Genomic DNA, 18462 nt, shown 5'->3' with positions numbered 1-18462 from the left:
GAATGGATTTTGCTGGTTATCAATGTTCAATTTCTCGGATAAATCCGCACATACTTTAAGAAACAACGTAATATTAAAACAACATATGAACCTGTATGCAAAGAAAAGAAAAGTAGGGGCATTAGATTCACTAACTACAAGAGCCACTAGTGCTGCACTTGCTCTAATCACGACTTGGCATGTGCAGGAGGCGGTCCTGAAGGCGGAGAATAATGGTGCTCTCGACCAGTAACACCACCATTGCTATATTCTTGCTGGTCTTTGGGATAGTAACCTTGCTGTTGAGCACCGTCTGCATAACCAGCACCTCCACTTGGACCGTAATTGGAATATGCGTCACTGTCAAAGTGGCTATAGCCACCAGTCTGATACGTTTGTGGATACGGAGGAGGGACATAATTCTGCTGTTGTGGTTGTGGTTGTGGTTGTGGTTGCGGTTGCAGATATTGCCCCTGGTAGTACTGCTGATTCACATCTTGTGATGGGTAGTATACAGTAGTGGTTGGGCTTCTCCTTCGTAAGAAAAACATGAGAATGATAAAGAATACCGGTATCAATACCAAAAGCCATAATAGCCATCTCCACGTGTACCATCCGCTGTTGTAGTCGTAGTCGTAGTAGTATCGTTTAATTGCGGTGCCGATTACGGAACCGTGATCCTCACTTTGAGGAGTTATGAGCATGATGATGTGCAAGTTGGCGGAAAACTGGAGAGGAATGGAAACAGAAGGGGAACGCTATTTTTGTAGTTATAGTTTTGGCTATTGGTGGGGATCCGAGGGGTGCTCCTTTATATCACGGAATGGATTCTTCAGTTTCACTTTGTGTTAGAATGGTATATGCCGTGTTGTTTGGTAGGGTAACAGTAGACGGGTAGATGGGTTGTTTAAATACATTTTTGGTGCAAAAAAGAAGGTGAAAAATCTATTTATAGAAACTGCTACTAATCGCATCTCTTCACCAAAAGAGAATTGTTTCTATTTTTTGACATTTTCTACAACACAATTAAAAAAAATGTGTATCTATGCGTAGTTTTTATCTATTTATCATTGCTGTAATCACGCTTTTGTAATGAGTGGTTGGTTTACAAACTGGGAGCCTCTACTCTCATGTGACTGTATGTTTAAATTTCCTCTCAGCGTGTTAGTAGTTATTCAAAGATAAGGTTTTCTATTATTCTCTGTCAACTACTACAAATTCACGTCTGAGTTTCCCATTGTCTTGGTCGCTTTCATGATTGAGAATTAGCAGTGGCATCTTTCGACCATAAGCATCTCTAGGCTCTTTGCATCACGTTTTGGTGATTCATGTAAACTTTTTTTTTTTCATGTTTTTTTTTGTTTTTTGCACCCATATCAATGAAAATAAAAAAGTACATTGGTTTACTCTATCCCCACTAGAGACTAAACAGAATAAATTACAAAACATTTGCGAGTCAAGAAAATCAACCCGGTCTCAGAAGGTGATATTGAAAACCCTCTTCAGGTTAGCTGTCGGCACCGAAGAAGGTGCTCTTTGGGAATGAGGCTGATTTTCGCAAAGGTGCTCCTTATAGTCAAGCTGATACCATGGGGTGATCGTAAGCCACCCTAGTGCTCTCCTAGGTCTGCACAAAGGAGCCAAAGAAAAGACTCCATTTAGATGAGTTAGGGACTACTTCATTCTACTCAACGCATAGGAATAACCTCCCATAGTAAAAAATCTCTCCTTTTTAAACAGAGAGAGAGAGAAAAATAAAACATTCTTGAATCAATCCGTCCTCGTCTATGCATCATTAACAAGTGAATATTTAAACAGCATATCAATTTAGAAACAATTGAAGGGCCAGGTTTTGACTCAGAATCACCTCCATGTCAGTACAAGAAAGTGATCCCTGGAAAGAAAACGAGTTATCACCAACACAATCACCACAAAAATCAACCATCTCCTCAGCTACAACGTCGTCATCTGCATCCGCGTCAACAACGTCTACACCGAAAAGAACGAAATCTGGTGCATCGGCACCACCAGCAAATGGAGAATTACGTCCATTGAGACTAGCCAGACAACGTGACAGGCTATCATCCACTTCCCTGATATCAACCAGTCCTTCAGGTGCGACTGCATCATTTTCACCAGATAAGCGTCGTTCAAGCGCCAACACCACAAGCACAGAAGATGGGTTCCAATGCCGACCACTTCGAATTGGTTCAAATAAGAACTTGTCGACTGAAGAGGTCAAGAAGTCCGAAGTTGAGCAACCTATAGGTAGAAAGAAGTCGATACAGATTAGGAATTTACCAATTAAGCGCAACAGTGAAGCAAGCACTCACTCAGTACTCTCTGTAAAGAGTGGCCACAATAGTGATCATGCAGTTGACCAAGAAGATGACATGATATTTGCCATGTGTGTTGTTGATTTCCATCATCAACGAGGTCCAGAAATACAATGGTGGAGATCAAACTATCATCCAAATTACACTCCTGATTTGTTTCGCAACATTCCTTTCCAAGCACTACCCGATGGATCTCATTTGTTTGAGGAAACGTTTCTGAATTTCAACCTAGTTTACGACTTTTGTCAGGGGAAATCTATTGATGATTTTGATTCATTGAACGAGTATCAAGGCGATCCTCGTCATTTGAAAACTTTATTTGGGTGTTCTTGTGTTCGACAGGTACGAACTAGTGAGTTGTCAGCTGAAGAACGAGAGCGAAATAAGGATATCACCAGATCTATGGTCCAAAAAGCTGTGGTTGTAATTGTACGCAAACAACCAATATTCCCAAAGATTAAGGAAAAATTGTCAATCATTACAAAGAGTTACTTCTTACAGGAAAGCCTACAAAACACTGAAGTGTTGGATCATTTATTCGACAATTTGAATAGCCAGTATAAGCTAGTGGATAATGAGTTGCATGTTGACCTCGAACAGGAAGAAGAATACTATGTCAACTTAGATCTACGATCATCGATCTTGAAGTTCAAGTCCAAGTTTATGATTATATTCAAAGCCTTACTTCTTGAAAAGAAGATTCTCATTTACTCAACCGACAATTTGGAAAACTTGACACAATTTCAAAATAATTTGATCTCATTAATACCCAATTTAATTAATAATTTGGATGATTCCGGATGTCCCCTCATAGATTATGTTGAAACAAATGGACCATTACAAAAACCACAATCGCTAATCTCAAATAATAGAGCATCAATGTTGAGATTTTTTGGACTTCCCTTGCAAATATTCACAACCAAAAACTCATTTTGGAATCCATACGTTCCACTTCAGCAGTTGAGTGAGTTGAAGGTCAAGTCATTCATGATTGGATGTTCCAATTTGTTGTTTGTGAATCAAGCGACTTCGTATGGGGTGGATGTCTTGATCAATTTGGATACTAATGAAGTAACGTACCCAAAGACTTTATCCCAACCAGATTACCTTACACTAACTAACCCGGACAAGAAATTCATTAATCACATAACCAGCACAATTCATCCTGACTCCAAGGATTACATCGGCAACGATGACTATATTAGATACCAATTTGAAGATTACATAAACTCATTGATATCGGTCATTAGATACCATCAATATGCCAAACGGTTCTTTCAACCGCCACCGGGATTCGCAGCCGACGATGCCAATGAAGGCTCAATTGACGACTTCAGCAAAAGCTACATTCGAGAGTGGGAAAAGACTGAAAATTTCCAAATATGGAATGCTATGGCGGACGAGTTTGTATTTAATTTTATCGAGCCAGTTCACATCGGCCATTCATTGAAACAACAAGGAGGAGGATCAATTAATAGAAACATTGCCAATTTTTTCACTACCTTGAAACTAAAGTCACAAACGTCAGACGGTGCGGTAGCTACAGCCCCGGTGACAGGCGAGTCCAAGGCACACAAGTTTATTGTTGATGATGATACTGGGGCAACTAAGGCGGAAATTGAGGATGAATTAGTGGCTGGGTTCGAGAAAGTGGGAGTTTCCCATGGCGGCGATGCCAATAATGAGCAGAGACTAGAGACTAAGGCCGAGACAGAGGCGAATACCAATCGAGACTCCAAGCTGAACTCAAACTGGTCGAGTGGGTGGTTCAAGGGATGGTAAGTATGTACATACAATAGCTAGCTTAATCAAAAGCGCAATTTTCCTTTTTTATCAGAAACATAATCTCGACTTTTGTTTTTTGTTTTTTGTTTTTTGTTTTTTGTTTTTTTTTTTTCTTTAAGCTCATCGATACAATCATTCCCTCCCACAATGAAGCATCCGTTCCAACTCCTACGAACAAACAGGCAATGCAAACTCTTGTTTGCTGCTGTTCAAAACCACATTCTTGTCTACAACACATCCTCAGGAAAAGTAATTGGCCATTGGTTCGACGATCAGCAATCAACACATCGAAACCATCAATTGGAAAGACGAACAGGCAAGCAAATTTCATCCAAGGTTCAAATCTACAACCATATCAAATGTTTATCGTTGACTGAGTCGCATCTTGTTGCATCTACGGATTCAGACAAGTCTGTGCTTGTATTCACCCTAGATTATGAAAGTGACAATATCTTGACATTGAGTAAACGACAACCAATGCCTAAACGCCCTTACGCTATAACCACATACGATGGAGTTGCGATTGTCGCGGACAAGTTTGGTGATGCGTACACTGTCGCTATTGATCTGAACCCGCCTGTTGCTGAGAAGGATTTGGTGCCTATTTTAGGTCATGTCAGTATGTTAACAGATGTGGTTGTGGGTGTGCACAATGACAAGCCATTTTTGATCACGAGTGATAGGGATGAACATATTAGAGTCTCGAATTATCCCAAGGCGTATGCCATCAAGCTGTTCTTACAGGGGCACGAGGAGTTTGTGTCGCAGCTTTGTTTGGTGGGTGATTTGCTAGTTTCTGGTGGCGGTGATGATTACTTGTTTGTTTGGAATTGGTATACTGGGGAATTGTTGAGTAAGTTTGACTTGAAGGGTGTTGTGAGTCCGTTTTTGAACGAGGCTCATTTCCCTCCTGAAAAATATAGATCAGAAGACTCACCAAAGGAGATTAGTGTTGCCAAGATTGAATATGTCGAGTATGAGAATGAAAAGTACTTTGTCGTTTTGGTCGAACGCACTTCGTGCTTGATTGTGTTGGCATACAAGGACAATACACTTATTGTACACCAGGTAATACTATTAAACGAGGATTGTGTGACATTCACCGTGGGTAATGGATCCATTTACGTTTCATTGGAGTCTGAGGCGGTGTTGCAACGGTTGAACTTCCTCAACGGAACTTCACAAGAGCTATTGATTGACACAAATCTGATTCCAATCGATGTCAAAGCCAAATCTGAGTATGCTGAGATGTTCCCGGTAACTACATTGCGCAAAAGAAGTGAATATTGAGATGACAAAAAGAATAAAAAAAAAAAAAGAAAATAAAACAGAAAGTTTAATTTTGCATCTATTTACTCTTTGGATATATAAATATAACTCCATACTCTACTCCTCTTCAATAAACCCACCCTGCTTACACAAGGAATAAAACAATGAATCCTTATTCTTCAACAACTCCTGAGGTTTATCGAATTCGGCAACTTGACCCTTTTCCAAAACCAAGATTCGATCAGAATCCAAAATCGTATTCAAACGATGGGCAATAGTGATGATTGTCTTGTCTTTGAATTCAGTACGTATGGTTTGTTGCAAGATTTGGTCAGTTTCAACATCAACTGCCGCCGTGGCCTCATCTAAAACCAAAATGTTTGAATAGTTTAATTTCAACAATACTCGACCGAGACACATTAATTGACGTTGTCCAATGGATAAATTTGTACCTCCCTCGGTGATTTTCACATCCAATGGTGTTTCAACGCGGTCTTTTTCAGCCCCATGAACGACATCTTGTGGTGATTGACTTGAACCACTGTTATTATCGGTTGTTGTCTCACCTGCTTCCACATCCCTTTCAGCATACATCTTCTCCACATGCTCCTTCAAATGAGATAACTCCAATGCACGCCAAATTTGATCATCAGAGTACTCATCATTTGGATCAAGATTAGATCGAATTGTACCTTCAAAAACTTGCGAGTCTTGAGGAATGATACTCAACTTGTGTCTTAGATCGTATAATCCAATTGTATCAGTCTTGATTCCATCGATATTGATATCACCTTCAAATGCTTCAATAATTCTAAACAATGCCAATGTGATTGATGATTTACCAGCTCCAGTTCTTCCAACAATACCAATTTTTTCCTTTGGTTTGATATCAATGTTGATGTCTTTCAACACTAAATCCAACTCGGGCCTATACTTTGTTGAATAATGTTCAAATTTAATCTCACCATCCTGAGGCCATGCATGAGGTGGGCGACGGTCAGGGATGATCTCTGGTGCTTCGCTCTTTAATCTCGAATACTCCAAGCATCTTTCAACCGCCACGATATTCGTTTCCACTTCAACAGTCATTCGCACTATCCAGTTTAAGGATTGGGTAATTTGTAAAGCATACGACACTGACAATCCCACTAAACCCGCGGTAAGATGACCTGAAGATAAAGTGAGGATTGACAACCCAGCAGCTCCAAGAATGATTACAGACCCCAAGAATTCCAATCTCACAGCTAGCCATCTATTTGCATTGATTGCTGGATTATACGCCTTCATGTTTTCGTCAATACGGTATTGATTCAAAAACTTGAACCTCTCTTCTTTCCCATATGCTCGGATCGTCGACACCCCAACCAACGATTCTTGGAAATTGGCATAAATAGGAGACCTCGAAACTGAATCCAATCTTCTCAATTCTCTTGATGTGCGCAAATAGTACTGTTGGTAGTAAACGTACAATATTCCCAATGGTAAAATCAAAAACACAAATTGCCAAGTTGAAAACGAAATGACGACAATAGTGATGAATACTCGAACCGTGTTGCTGAAAAACATGTTAAACACCCTTCCAATAACTTCATCTATTTTGTAAATATCATTGGAAAACCGATTCAAGATTCTTCCAATTGGCGTAGTTTCAAAAAATGTCATTGGTGCTCGCATGACGCTGACTGCCATTGAATTGTGCAACTTCTTTGAGCCTTGAATGGTACACAAAATCCAAAGTGAAATGTTTTGAATCAATGAACTGAGGGAGTATCCAATACCCAAAAGAAAGTAAATACCAAGGTACTTGAGAACGTTGGGGTTGTATCCATACCTTGTGTTGATTTCCGACCAATGCTCTAACCAGAATGTGGAACTAACATTAACCAAGTATGAAAGAATGATACACCCCAAAAAGATAATGACATTCACAGGACCACAAGCTTTGGCATATTCGGTGTATACCTCCCATTTTACTTTACCCTGTTCGATATGCTCTTTTCTAGCTTTGGTATCTTCATCTTCCTCTTCCTCTTCCAACTGTTGCTGTTCTTCTTGATACATTTCATCGTCACGTTCATCATCAGCAATCAAAGGTTGTTCAGAAGCACGTCTCAAGCTGATTACATCCATATCACAATCAGAGTCCAAGTCTTCCAAATTCACATCATCGTCTTTAACCTCATAATCTTTGCCGTCTTCATTACCTTCAGCATTCAGTTTACTATTCTCACTTCCACCACCGCCATCAACATTCTTTCTAGTCGATGGGGTAGGTGTTGGCGACTCTTCCCTCTTTTTACCAAACTCATCAATCAACAACTTCAACTTTGAATTCTCTTGTTTCATAATATCATCATAAGTACCTTGCTCAATCAATCGTCCACCACTGACCATATGCAAATGGTCAGCAATACTCAACACTTTGATATTATTCGTAGCCAACACTTTACATTTACTTCTCAAAAGACCCAGTGGACCAATCACATGATCCACCAAATGCTTTCCAACATGCTCATCAACAGCACTCAACGGATCATCCAACAAGTAGACATCGGCACGAGCATAAACTGCTCTTGCTAGTGACAATCTTGCCTTTTGACCACCCGACAATGAAATCCCCTTTTCTCCAACTTCGGTTCTGTCACCTTTGGGCAAAATCGCCAAATCAACCGTCAAGGCACATGCTTTTAACACTTGTTTATAGAATTCTGCATCGTACACATGACCAAAGAGAATATTGTCTTTGACTGTACCATTCATAATCCATGGAACTTGAGGAACATAAGCTACTTTCCCATGCAAGGCCACTTCACCATCCAATTTGTACAAGTCACCCAAGATGGCTTGTATGATTGATGACTTACCCGATCCAACTTTGCCCACAATACAATCCAATTGTCCCTTTTTCGCCATCAAGTTGATATTAGACAATGCTACTTTATAGTTTTGTTCCCCTTTTGCCTTTGACCAAAGAAATGTACCATTTTTGATCGATACTGCAACCTGGCCCAATTCGGTAGCTGGTGGCAATTTGACCACAGCATTATCCTGCAATTCAGAACTGGTCAAGTACTTGGTCAACCTTCCAACGGCTACTTGAGCTTCAACAATGTTTGTAATAACCATGGGGACAACAGCTAATGGGAATGACAAGAGGTTAAACAAGGACAATGCCGGAAACACCAAATCTGTAGACAAGCTCTTTTTCTGAGTCAATACAAATACCCCAAATGTAGAACAACTCACCAAGAATGGCGCTAAATTCCAAGTGAAATTGGCAGTGGCCATGAAAATCCCCATCTTTTTCAAATTCTTCAATTCCAAATCATTACGCACAAAATTCAATCTGTCTAAATAGGGAACTTCCCATCCATACAACTTCAAACTTTTGATATTGTTCAAGATCTCATTAATCAACCGCGACCTCTTATCCTTATACTTCATTTGTGTCTTTTGCAATTGCTTTTGTTTTCTAGCAATTGCTGCATTTAAAGGAATCATAATCACCATGATTGCAACACCAGCCCACATTGAATTTCCAATCAAGCCATGCAATGAATACAAACAAATGATGATTTGAAATGGACCTGACCATACAATTTGCAAATTCTGCAGCAAATCCTGTAATCTTTGGACATCAACCGACATCAAGTTTACAATATCACCAGTTGAAGACTCTTGTTTTGACTCATTTGACAACACAAGTGATTTGTCATACACTGTAGACGTCAATGAGCTCTTAATCTTCATTCCGAAATCAAATGCTCTTTGGAAATATTGATGCAAGCATGCTGTTTGCACTATAGACACAACAAACATACCCACTGCAATCAACAATCCTCTAGTCAAGGGTAACGGTTCGCCCCCTTTCATCGATTGTGAGTAATCATTGACAAATTTAATCAACAAACGCAACAATTGGGGTTGAATAAATGCAAAACAGTCCTGAGCTGCTTTAAAAACACCACCAAGAAGAAACTGTCCACCAAATGCCTTGGAGATTGCCCAAAACAAGGACTTTTTCCCAGCTGGTTGTTTATTCCAATAATAGTCAAACTCATTTGTCGTTGTGGTTGATTTCAAATCACTGGGAAGCGGTGGTAAATCCTTTTGAGTAAGGAACTGTATGTATCCGCGTTTCATCAATCCTCCAATCCAATCAAAAGTGATTCTTGAAAATACATTGGCTCGGTCGTATGGAGACACCAATTTGTTTCTTTGAACGTAATTGATTGGTTTCATGGGGAATACAGTCTCGATAATTAATACTGCAAATGCATTGACGGTACTCAACACCACAAACACTGCAAATTGCAGATCAAACTGATGACGCAATTGCAAGTTGACGATTCTCCCCAAATTCAAAATTATTTGGAATAGCCAGTAAAATAACAACACCCCATTGGGAACTGTTGATTTAAACTGTTCTAAATAGTGAATGCCCAAAGCCACCACTGTAGCTACTATATTCAACACGAGTGATGATTCAATTATACCTCCTTCATGTAAAGGATACGATACGGCTAATACAACTTGAAACACCAATTGAATGGCAACAAGCAACAACTTGACATAGAAGCTCCAATCAACCCTGTTGGCTACTTTTATCCTCTTGTTTCTCAAATGAAGCAACTGGTACGATCCAATAATAATCATGAGTAATGACGAGATTCCAAATAGTATACCTTGTAGAAAACATGGAGTCAAATCATTGTATTTCCCAGATAATGGACCCCATGCCTCATGCTTCGATGTACAGCTGACAAGCTTCCAATGTGGTAGCCATGTCGAAACAGTAAATGACTCTGCAGGGAGCGTAGTTGTGTTGTCGTGTTTGCCATTGCTGATGGCTAGTACGTTAATCTGAGTAAGCAGATCCCATCGATTGATTGAAAATGGGTTCCAGCTGGATGAATAGTCAATTTGTTGCTCCATCTGTGACTCAGTGTCGAAAACAGTTTAGCTGTGTTTTATTTTTTTTTAACTGGTGTGAATTCGATATGAATAATGAATTTGTCCCCTGCGGTTTTAACCACCATTCATAAAGAGTTGAAGAAAAAAGCGAAAAAAAAAAAAAAAAACAAAGCTGAAAAATTGTGCGGTCTTTAGTAAGCAAAAGCAATATCTGATGTAGGGTCAAACGAATGAATATTGAACTACAATGGACTATAGATAATAAAATACACTCAGTGCTGGCTCTATTTTCACCCGACACGTTACTTGAACAATTTCTTCAACCTTGACCTCTTTTTTGAAGATGTATCTGAAGGACCGGACCTGTCTCCCGAGCCACTTGTAGGTGCAGAGTTCAGCTCTGGAGTGGCCGACTTTGTGCTTCTCTTTTTGTAATGCCCACCTCCACCAGAGCCACCCGCGCCATTGGCAAACGATCCAGAGTCTTGCTGGAGTCCATGGGCTCTGGCGTAGGCCTGCTGTTGCTGCTCAACTTGTTGTTGGAAAGAGGCGCTTTGACCAAATTGAGGTTGCGTCTGCTGCTGGTACTGTTGTTGTTGTTGTTGTTGTTGTTGTTGCTGAGGGGGGATACCCAGTCCTCTAATAGTCGATTGTTGTTGCACAGGTACAGACCGTGGTATACCACTAGTTCCATCATTATACAAGAAATTGGGAATTTCTTCGCTCTTGGACAACTCCTTAACAATGTTTAAATCCAACGCTTCAAGAGTCTTATTCGAACCCATGCTTTGTAGTCCAATAAGGAAATCTCTAGGTCTCAAAATCAGTTCAGAACCAATATAAAACTCCTTATTGAGAGAGCTCGACAATTCGTATATGGAGCGAATTTCACTATAGGTTATACCACCAGCAACATAGCAGAATATACGCTGTTTTTGTTTTAGGCTGGAGACACCGCCATGCCTAGACAAGTTTGAGGCAGATGTACCTGTTTGTGAAGCCCAACTTGCTTTAATTCTTGGGTTTCTCAACGTACCACTTGAATGTAAGTCGGCATTTTTACCCCTTGCAGAGGATGAGGAAGAGCCTTTAGGCTCATTAGCCACCACTTCATCATCCAATGGAATGTCACGGAAATAAGGGAACCATTCACGATCAAGCGAGTACTTGGCGACATTTTGCATAATTGTCTTGAGACCAGGGGTATACCTACTTGTGTTGTAAGTTCCTTCATTGTTGATGGTGTGGAAATATTGTTTACCAAATGGTTTATCCTTGATGTCAGTTTTAAACAACTGGAATCCCAATTTATCAACATTGTTGAAGCATCTCTCCACCAATCCAGAAATGTGACGATCATCAACGCCAATGAATTTGATCAACTTTTCGAAATCGGCTCTAATCAATCCACCACGATAAAAAGCATAGATTAATATAAGTCTCATCTTATCATTTATATGTAAATCATCTCTAGCCAACAACACAATCAAATCGTCATGCAAATGCTTGTTTCGCTCACCTTCAAAGCTTACACCATCAGCACAACAAGTTTGTTCGAAATCAGCGGCAAATTCAGCCAATTTTCTCAGAGCATTGATATCGAGACATTTGTCAATAAGGGTCTTGTGCAACGTCAATTGTCTTCTTTCTTCATCAAACCCCTTTAGATGGGCAACAATGTACATCAAATCTGATGAAGTACTAGCTTTAGATCTGTCAATCATCAAGGGGTTATTCTTGACCAATTCGGTAATCTTGTTGACAATCAATTCCGAACTTTCAATGATATGCAAATGTCGTAAATTGATCCAGTCTTCATCATCTTCGTTATCCAAAGTTGCCACCACGTCCTTAACTTCACCCTTTTCATTTTCACTCTGGTATTTGAAAACGCCATCTTTTTCCAAAGATTCCACTATATCCATTGCCATAGCCTGGTACAGGAATTCATGCAACAATGGAGCAAACAAATCAATAGTACGATCCGTGATCAATAATATCGATCTAGTTTTGGCTGATACTTCAGGGGTGGGGTAATTTTGATTAGCACGACAGTATTCATCCATTTGCTTTTGGAACTCATCAGCAATCAATTCAGGTAAACGTTTGGCTTCGTAATTGGCATCTTGAGGGCGATAAAATCGTATAAAGGGGTACTCTTCCATTGAAATCATCACATTTAGCAAGCACTTGGCAACTAGTTTGATCTGAGGCATAACCAAATGAAGTGCATTCTTATTGTAATAAAGAGGCATCGAATTGGGAGTCTTGTCGTCGACTAAAAACACTCTTGTTTCGACTGCATTGTACTCGAAATTGATACGGCCATATTCGGTGATGAAGTTATCGACATGGGGAATAAATCTTTCAAAAAAGAATTTGGTGGCTTTGCGATCAACATCCTCATCCTGATATGCAAATAACGTCCTTCCACTCTTGTATCGTTTTGTTTTCACATCGGCCATGATACATTTCATATTGTAGATTGATTGTTCAACCATGTAGATTGCTGTCATATAGGCGTTTTTTCTTCGTTCTGTGTCAATTAGCTCCACCGATGCCACTATTCGTAGCAATTGTTCCTTGGTGAATGATTTATATAGTATGGTTTTCACTTTCTCATCAATCACCAAGTTGTAGATTTGTTTTGGATCAGCAGCTTGGGCTTGCTTAATCTTGTTGTGTATGTAGTCATGCTGGATGTTAATGAGCGAGTTGGGGTCTTTGTTCTTGGACATGGCAACAATCACTTGGCGTGGGTGGGGGTGGGGAATATAGTACAGTGTCTTGTGTGTGTTGAACAACTGGTAGACAAGTGGTTGTTGATTGTTGAAAGATTGGTAGTGAACTGAAATTTTTGTTTCTTGAAGTTGAAAATTATTTCCTGATTGGGACATTCATTTAGAGAGAGAGCACTCTCAATTATCAACTACACAGTAGCCACTACTAATGCCACTTCTGTCTTCGCTGGTAGTCTGAGAGATAGACAAAGAGAGAGACAAAGAGAGAGAGAGAGAGAGAGGCTTTATAATCAATTCCAATGGAGAGATAGAATCTACTAATAATATATGTAGTCTCACTCATTTAAGCTTTTCTTCAACCTAAACACGAAAAGAGTGTTGATTTTCACACAAATCTTAATGTCGCAACTTAACAACACACGACAATCATAGGGAGGGACGTCTTTTACAATGTCTACTGTATGTAAAAGAGTAACACAGATGCTGGTTGTTACTAAAAGGAGTAACAAGGTTGTCTGTCTGCTTTGTGTTGATTAGCGTTTTCGTAACCGTAGATGCCCCTAACCATTAGCTCAAATGATAACCATACACAAGCTCAATAACATCGCAATCAAACCAAGCCATTTACTCATAGACCTACCAACACAGTCCCATCCCCCAATATCCAATCCTGCAAACTGTGCAACCACAGATTGACCACCACCAGAGCTTGACGTAGATTGCGCAGAATCCTGTGCAATTGACGATGACGCACTACGTGTATTAACTCCTGTCACAATAATAGATCCCGATCTAATCAATGCGCCACTAAGTCGAGCCGGGATATTCAACAGAGCAAGCTGTCCATCATTCGCATTGGGAGTGACTTCCGAATACGTCAAGGTGATTGACTCGGCCACAGTCGATGCGTTGCCCGCATTGGCATACGTCATGGGGGTGGCGAATGGAATCGTCCCCGATTCAATATATGCAATTGATGATATGTTTCTTGCCTTACCTGATCCAATTGCTGTGGATGCTGCTGGCGGTGCTACTGATGACAAATTGAATGCCGGGAGTTGATGTTCATCCTCTAAATGGAGCAACTCAGCTTCATCAACATCAAGAAACTTGTTACTATTCGCAATTGCAACCTGTCTCCCATCATTATCTACGACAAGATACACGTGCTTCAAAAACAGTAGACCCAAAGAGTTGTAACCGGCAGCATCGGTTCTCAAAACAGTCAAATAACATGCCTTGTTTCCATTTTCAAATTGGAGATTATTTCCTTGGTATACTGCATCAACTAGGAATTCACTGACTGGAATTTGAACATTGACCGCCCCAATAACAAAATTGACAGTAGCGTTACTGTTTGAAGTTAGGACATCACATTCTACCAACCATCGATTCGCCTCTGAACTGAAATATGCATTCGTTTGAATCGCCAAATTAATAATAACATTCAACGGTAGGTACGAATACATTATTCGTGAGTCCAACAACACAGGTAATGGTTCATCTTCATTTGATTTTAGAGACACACTCTGCCCAGTATCTATACGCTCAACTTTGATATTGTCCAAGTTTATAATGGGCAAGATTAACCCTGCCAAGTCTGCGTTTGTTGAAGCTTGAGTGTAATTATACCGTACACCTGTATGAGGAATTATATCGATTGAATATAAATCTCCAATATAGTACTTTTTGTCAACCACTCCAGGAATTAGCTGAGCTATGGATAACACATTGGACGAGCTATCACCATCATCATCGTCAGCACCATTGTTGTTGTTGGTCCCATTGTTTGTGCTATTAGAGCTAAACCAAAGAGAATAACTTTGCGATTTGATAACATTTTGTTGCACCAATCGTGACAAGAATCCATTTCCCTTTGGATAACTAGCCAACCCCAATCCACCAACAGACATTCCAGTATCATTGACATTGACAAATGTGAAATTTGACATTTGGAAATTATTGCCCGAAGTTGTATTGAAATTGAAATCATCAGTGACAAATTCACCACTTGCATGAATTTGATTCAAATACGGGATAGTGTACACATCCCCATTACGCATTGCTGCGTCACCTACACCCGTTGGGGATGGCAAATTACTTGGTGATGTGGTCCCCTTAGTGTACAACCCTTGTCTTGCACAGTTTGTAGTGAATATTGGAGCGTCAGCTACCGATGAAGGTATACTGGAAACACTACTCTCAAAGTATGGACTCAAGATACTACTTCGTGACAGACAGATTTCTGAACAGTCTTTGTACTTTGCCCCATTCATGACCCAAACTTCCGGTTGAATCAAATCCAACCGAAGTCCGATTTGTTGTGAGCTGTCTGGGCTCTCTTCACCGTCATTTGTACCGTTTCCTTCTTGTTGTTGTCGTTGTTGCAGATTTGCACCAAATTCAAATTGTGCATTGTAGTAAGAATCATCTGAGCCGACAGTAAACACCAACTTAAACACATCCATATCATTCCGATCTTCAGTTGAGTATGTTGAGGCAACCGTGGTTTGTGTACTTGTTAGGTTAGATTTCAGAGATAGTGCTGCAGTAGTCGCTGCAGTTCGTATTGTAGGTCGTGCTATGGTAAAGGGGATTATATCAGTTTCATCCTCATGAGAATCCCGTTTGTCAAAGTCAGGAAGGTGTGGCAAATCGAGGCTGGTGGTGGAAGTTTGTGTAAGTAGGTTGATCAGCTGCAGTGACAGAACTGGCATTTGTAGTAGTAGTAGTAGTATTAGTGGAAGCATAGTTATAAGTGGATACATTGTATTGAGTTTGTAGTGAAATTATGCTACCCTGTGACAGTACAGGGAAGCGTGATTAGAAGTTGGCGTAAGTGGTATCTGTGATAAACGTGTTGCTTGATGAAGTTATATGGTGTTACAATATTAGGAAAGGGATGAAAAATAATTTCCATATTTTGGCGTTTTTAAGCACTGAGCCGCTGTTTTTCTTGGGTAGGTGTATATATTACTTGGGTTATGAAGCTATTACTCGGCTGTCTTCAAGTGAAAGAGTAAGTATAGAGGTATAGATACGCAAAATTACGCTTTAGTTGATGAATAGGGGGTGCCACTGGGTTTACATCTGATGTCTGGGAAAAGAGAAACTGGTGTCTCTCGTATATTTTCCTTTCGTATTTGTTTTATAAACAGTTTTTGTCTTTTTATTTACGATTACGTCATAGGCAAATAATACCCAACTTTTACATGTCACAGGATTTACACGCCATATATGTATATATATATATCAACACAATCTTCTACTTTGATATCATCTCCAATAGTTTCGTCTTTGCTCCTTAGATGAACAAAGATCTCACTTTGTAATCACCTCCGTGTGTGACAACCAAACAACTCCCACCCAATCCTTCCCATTCAATCACAGCTTTTTATTCAATTGCAAATCAACAGAACATACATTTATCCCCTTTGGATTAAACAATTTACTAATGAAATCAATATTGCTCAAACAATCCTTAACATCAGTAAACCGATTCAACGAATAATGCAATATCACAACCAACTTTATCGTAACCAGACTTGTCCTATCGAAAATTTCCCTTATGGCATGTTCATATTTCATCAAGTTCTCAATCAGTGATTTGAAGTCTGATAGTGTTATATTAACTCGATAATGATGAAATCTTGCTACATGTTTGATTGTGGTAGTGTTGCTGTTTATTTGGCTGATCTTGTGACCCTCTTCCTCTTCTTCTTTACTTACATCGTTTGTTTGGTCCTCATCCATCTGGACAGAGTACTCTCCATGACGATAGATCTGTTCCTGCATGTCTTTGGCCAATTCGGGATATAACCGTAGCTGTTTAACTGTGTTTAATGGTAAGTATTCGTAGATTTGAAATAGAACCTCATCAGGTAGATCACGGAGATTCATTTGCAGGTGCAGATGCAGCTGTGGTTGTGATTGCATTTGGGGTGCAGTAGTGTTGTGTGCACAGGTGTTGATTATTGTGGATGTTTGAGTATAAAGTGTTTGGTCGATTTTATCTTTTAATCTTCTCTCCGCAACCGGGATATTTATTTTTTATTTATCCAAAACTTTGGAAATAAGCGATACACTTCTACTGTGTTTTACTCAAGTGGTTGGTCTAAACAAACCTGCCAGTATCTGAGCTTTGTTTTGCAAAAACAAAAAAGTTATCTCAATTCAAAGAGTGACTTGTCAACAGCCATGAACTACACAATCGCCCTCCATTGCTTGAACACGAAAGCAAAATTTGATATTTGACTACTCAGGAGCATGTTCAAGATCAACCAGTAACTCTAATTTATTGATAGACAAGTTGTGGGAGACCCCCCTACCAGTCTATGGAAGAAAGAAATTTCTTCATTCTTTTAATCACTGTGTAGACACTGTTTTATGATAACAAACATCCTCTTTACTCAACTCAACTGGCAAGAAGAAGAAGAAGAAGAAGAAGAAAAAAAAAAAAATTTCAAAGCAAAAGAACAAAAAAAAATATCAAATCTCTGCAAATCTCACCTCAAGCCATTCGTCAAAGTTAACGTCCCCGCATCAACACAGACATACAACTCCAATCCCGACTCATCATGCTTCCATTGTACCTCTTAACATCAGCGAAAAACCAACCGATCCTAGTTGAATTAAAAACAGGAGAAACATACAATGGAAACCTAACCAATTGCGACTCATGGATGAACCTCACCCTCCACGACGTCATCCAAACCAACTCTACTGGAGATGAGTTTGAGAAAATTCCAGAGATATATATCAAGGGAATGCACATCAAGTATTTGCGCATACCTGACCAAACCATGGATCGGGTCAAGGAGCAACAACAATTGTACCATCATCAACAACAACAACTGCAACTGCATCATCAGCAGGGACAATACCGCCATCATGGTGGCGGTGGCGGTGGTGGTGATAGCAGGAATAGGTTTATTAAGAGAAGAGGTGATGGTGGTAGTGGTGGTAGTGGCAGTGGGAATGGCCGAGATGGTAGAGATTATAATCGTAATAATAACAACAATAATGGAAATGGTGATCGTGGTTCGAGACATGGCAGAGACGGCGGAAGAGGTAGAGGACAGCAAGGTGGTGGTAATAGGCCAAATAGTAATCGTCAGGGTAATGAATAGCGGTCTAAATATACGACGTATAGACTGAAATGATTTCATGCATGCAAGTTAGCTGAGTAGGACTACTTTTTTTCTTGGAGTATGTATTAATGACTACAATGTTTTCCTGGCTTACGGCGGTAATACTCTTTCTTATCGTAATGGCTTTACACTTGGCTTTACTTGGGCGACCTACGTGTAAATCACGCCTGTTTTTGTGAGGAACCAAGGGTCAAAACATACCAAAAAAAAAAAAAAAAGGTACAAATGAAGAGCCGTAAATTCTAGAGCCCAAAATCAATATACATAACACCTTCATTGGCCACTGTA

The 18462-nt window shown here is 39.8% G+C and overlaps 7 protein-coding genes across 7 annotated transcripts; 3 read left to right on the top strand and 4 right to left on the bottom strand. All coding sequences in view use genetic code 12, as the record gives it.

Annotated features, from left to right (window-relative positions):
• Window positions 1-167: 167 nt before the first annotated feature.
• On the bottom strand, window positions 168-683 carry KGF57_003417 (uncharacterized protein; the record flags this gene model as incomplete). The annotated part of the gene is made up of 1 exon (XM_051752834.1): window positions 168-683. One exon carries the CDS (start codon window positions 681-683, stop codon window positions 168-170), a length of 516 nt encoding a protein of 171 aa, XP_051608102.1.
• A 1167-nt stretch (window positions 684-1850) lies between these two features.
• On the top strand, window positions 1851-4097 carry KGF57_003416 (uncharacterized protein; the record flags this gene model as incomplete). The annotated part of the gene is made up of 1 exon (XM_051752833.1): window positions 1851-4097. The coding sequence occupies one exon, from the start codon at window positions 1851-1853 to the stop codon at window positions 4095-4097; it is 2247 nt and encodes a 748-aa protein (XP_051608101.1).
• A 150-nt stretch (window positions 4098-4247) lies between these two features.
• On the top strand, window positions 4248-5390 carry KGF57_003415 (uncharacterized protein; the record flags this gene model as incomplete). The annotated part of the gene is made up of 1 exon (XM_051752832.1): window positions 4248-5390. The coding sequence occupies one exon, from the start codon at window positions 4248-4250 to the stop codon at window positions 5388-5390; it is 1143 nt and encodes a 380-aa protein (XP_051608100.1).
• A 96-nt stretch (window positions 5391-5486) lies between these two features.
• On the bottom strand, window positions 5487-10304 carry YCF1 (ATP-binding cassette glutathione S-conjugate transporter; the record flags this gene model as incomplete). The annotated part of the gene is made up of 1 exon (XM_051752831.1): window positions 5487-10304. The coding sequence occupies one exon, from the start codon at window positions 10302-10304 to the stop codon at window positions 5487-5489; it is 4818 nt and encodes a 1605-aa protein (XP_051608099.1).
• A 281-nt stretch (window positions 10305-10585) lies between these two features.
• SEC1 (Sec1p) lies at window positions 10586-15741 on the bottom strand (the record flags this gene model as incomplete). Its single annotated transcript, XM_051752830.1, has 2 exons — window positions 10586-13032; window positions 13671-15741. The coding sequence occupies 2 exons, from the start codon at window positions 15739-15741 to the stop codon at window positions 10586-10588; spliced, it is 4518 nt and encodes a 1505-aa protein (XP_051608098.1).
• A 667-nt stretch (window positions 15742-16408) lies between these two features.
• KGF57_003412 (uncharacterized protein) lies at window positions 16409-16960 on the bottom strand (the record flags this gene model as incomplete). Its single annotated transcript, XM_051752829.1, has 1 exon — window positions 16409-16960. One exon carries the CDS (start codon window positions 16958-16960, stop codon window positions 16409-16411), a length of 552 nt encoding a protein of 183 aa, XP_051608097.1.
• A 641-nt stretch (window positions 16961-17601) lies between these two features.
• Window positions 17602-18153, top strand: KGF57_003411 (U6 snRNA complex subunit; the record flags this gene model as incomplete). The annotated part of the gene is made up of 1 exon (XM_051752828.1): window positions 17602-18153. One exon carries the CDS (start codon window positions 17602-17604, stop codon window positions 18151-18153), a length of 552 nt encoding a protein of 183 aa, XP_051608096.1.
• Window positions 18154-18462: the final 309 nt, after the last annotated feature.

This window comes from Candida theae (genome assembly GCF_024610275.1).
Source record: "Candida theae strain CBS 12239 chromosome Unknown scaffold74, whole genome shotgun sequence".
Taxonomy (NCBI): domain Eukaryota; kingdom Fungi; phylum Ascomycota; class Pichiomycetes; order Serinales; family Debaryomycetaceae; genus Lodderomyces; species Lodderomyces theae.
This window is presented reverse-complemented; position numbering and strand designations above follow the sequence as displayed.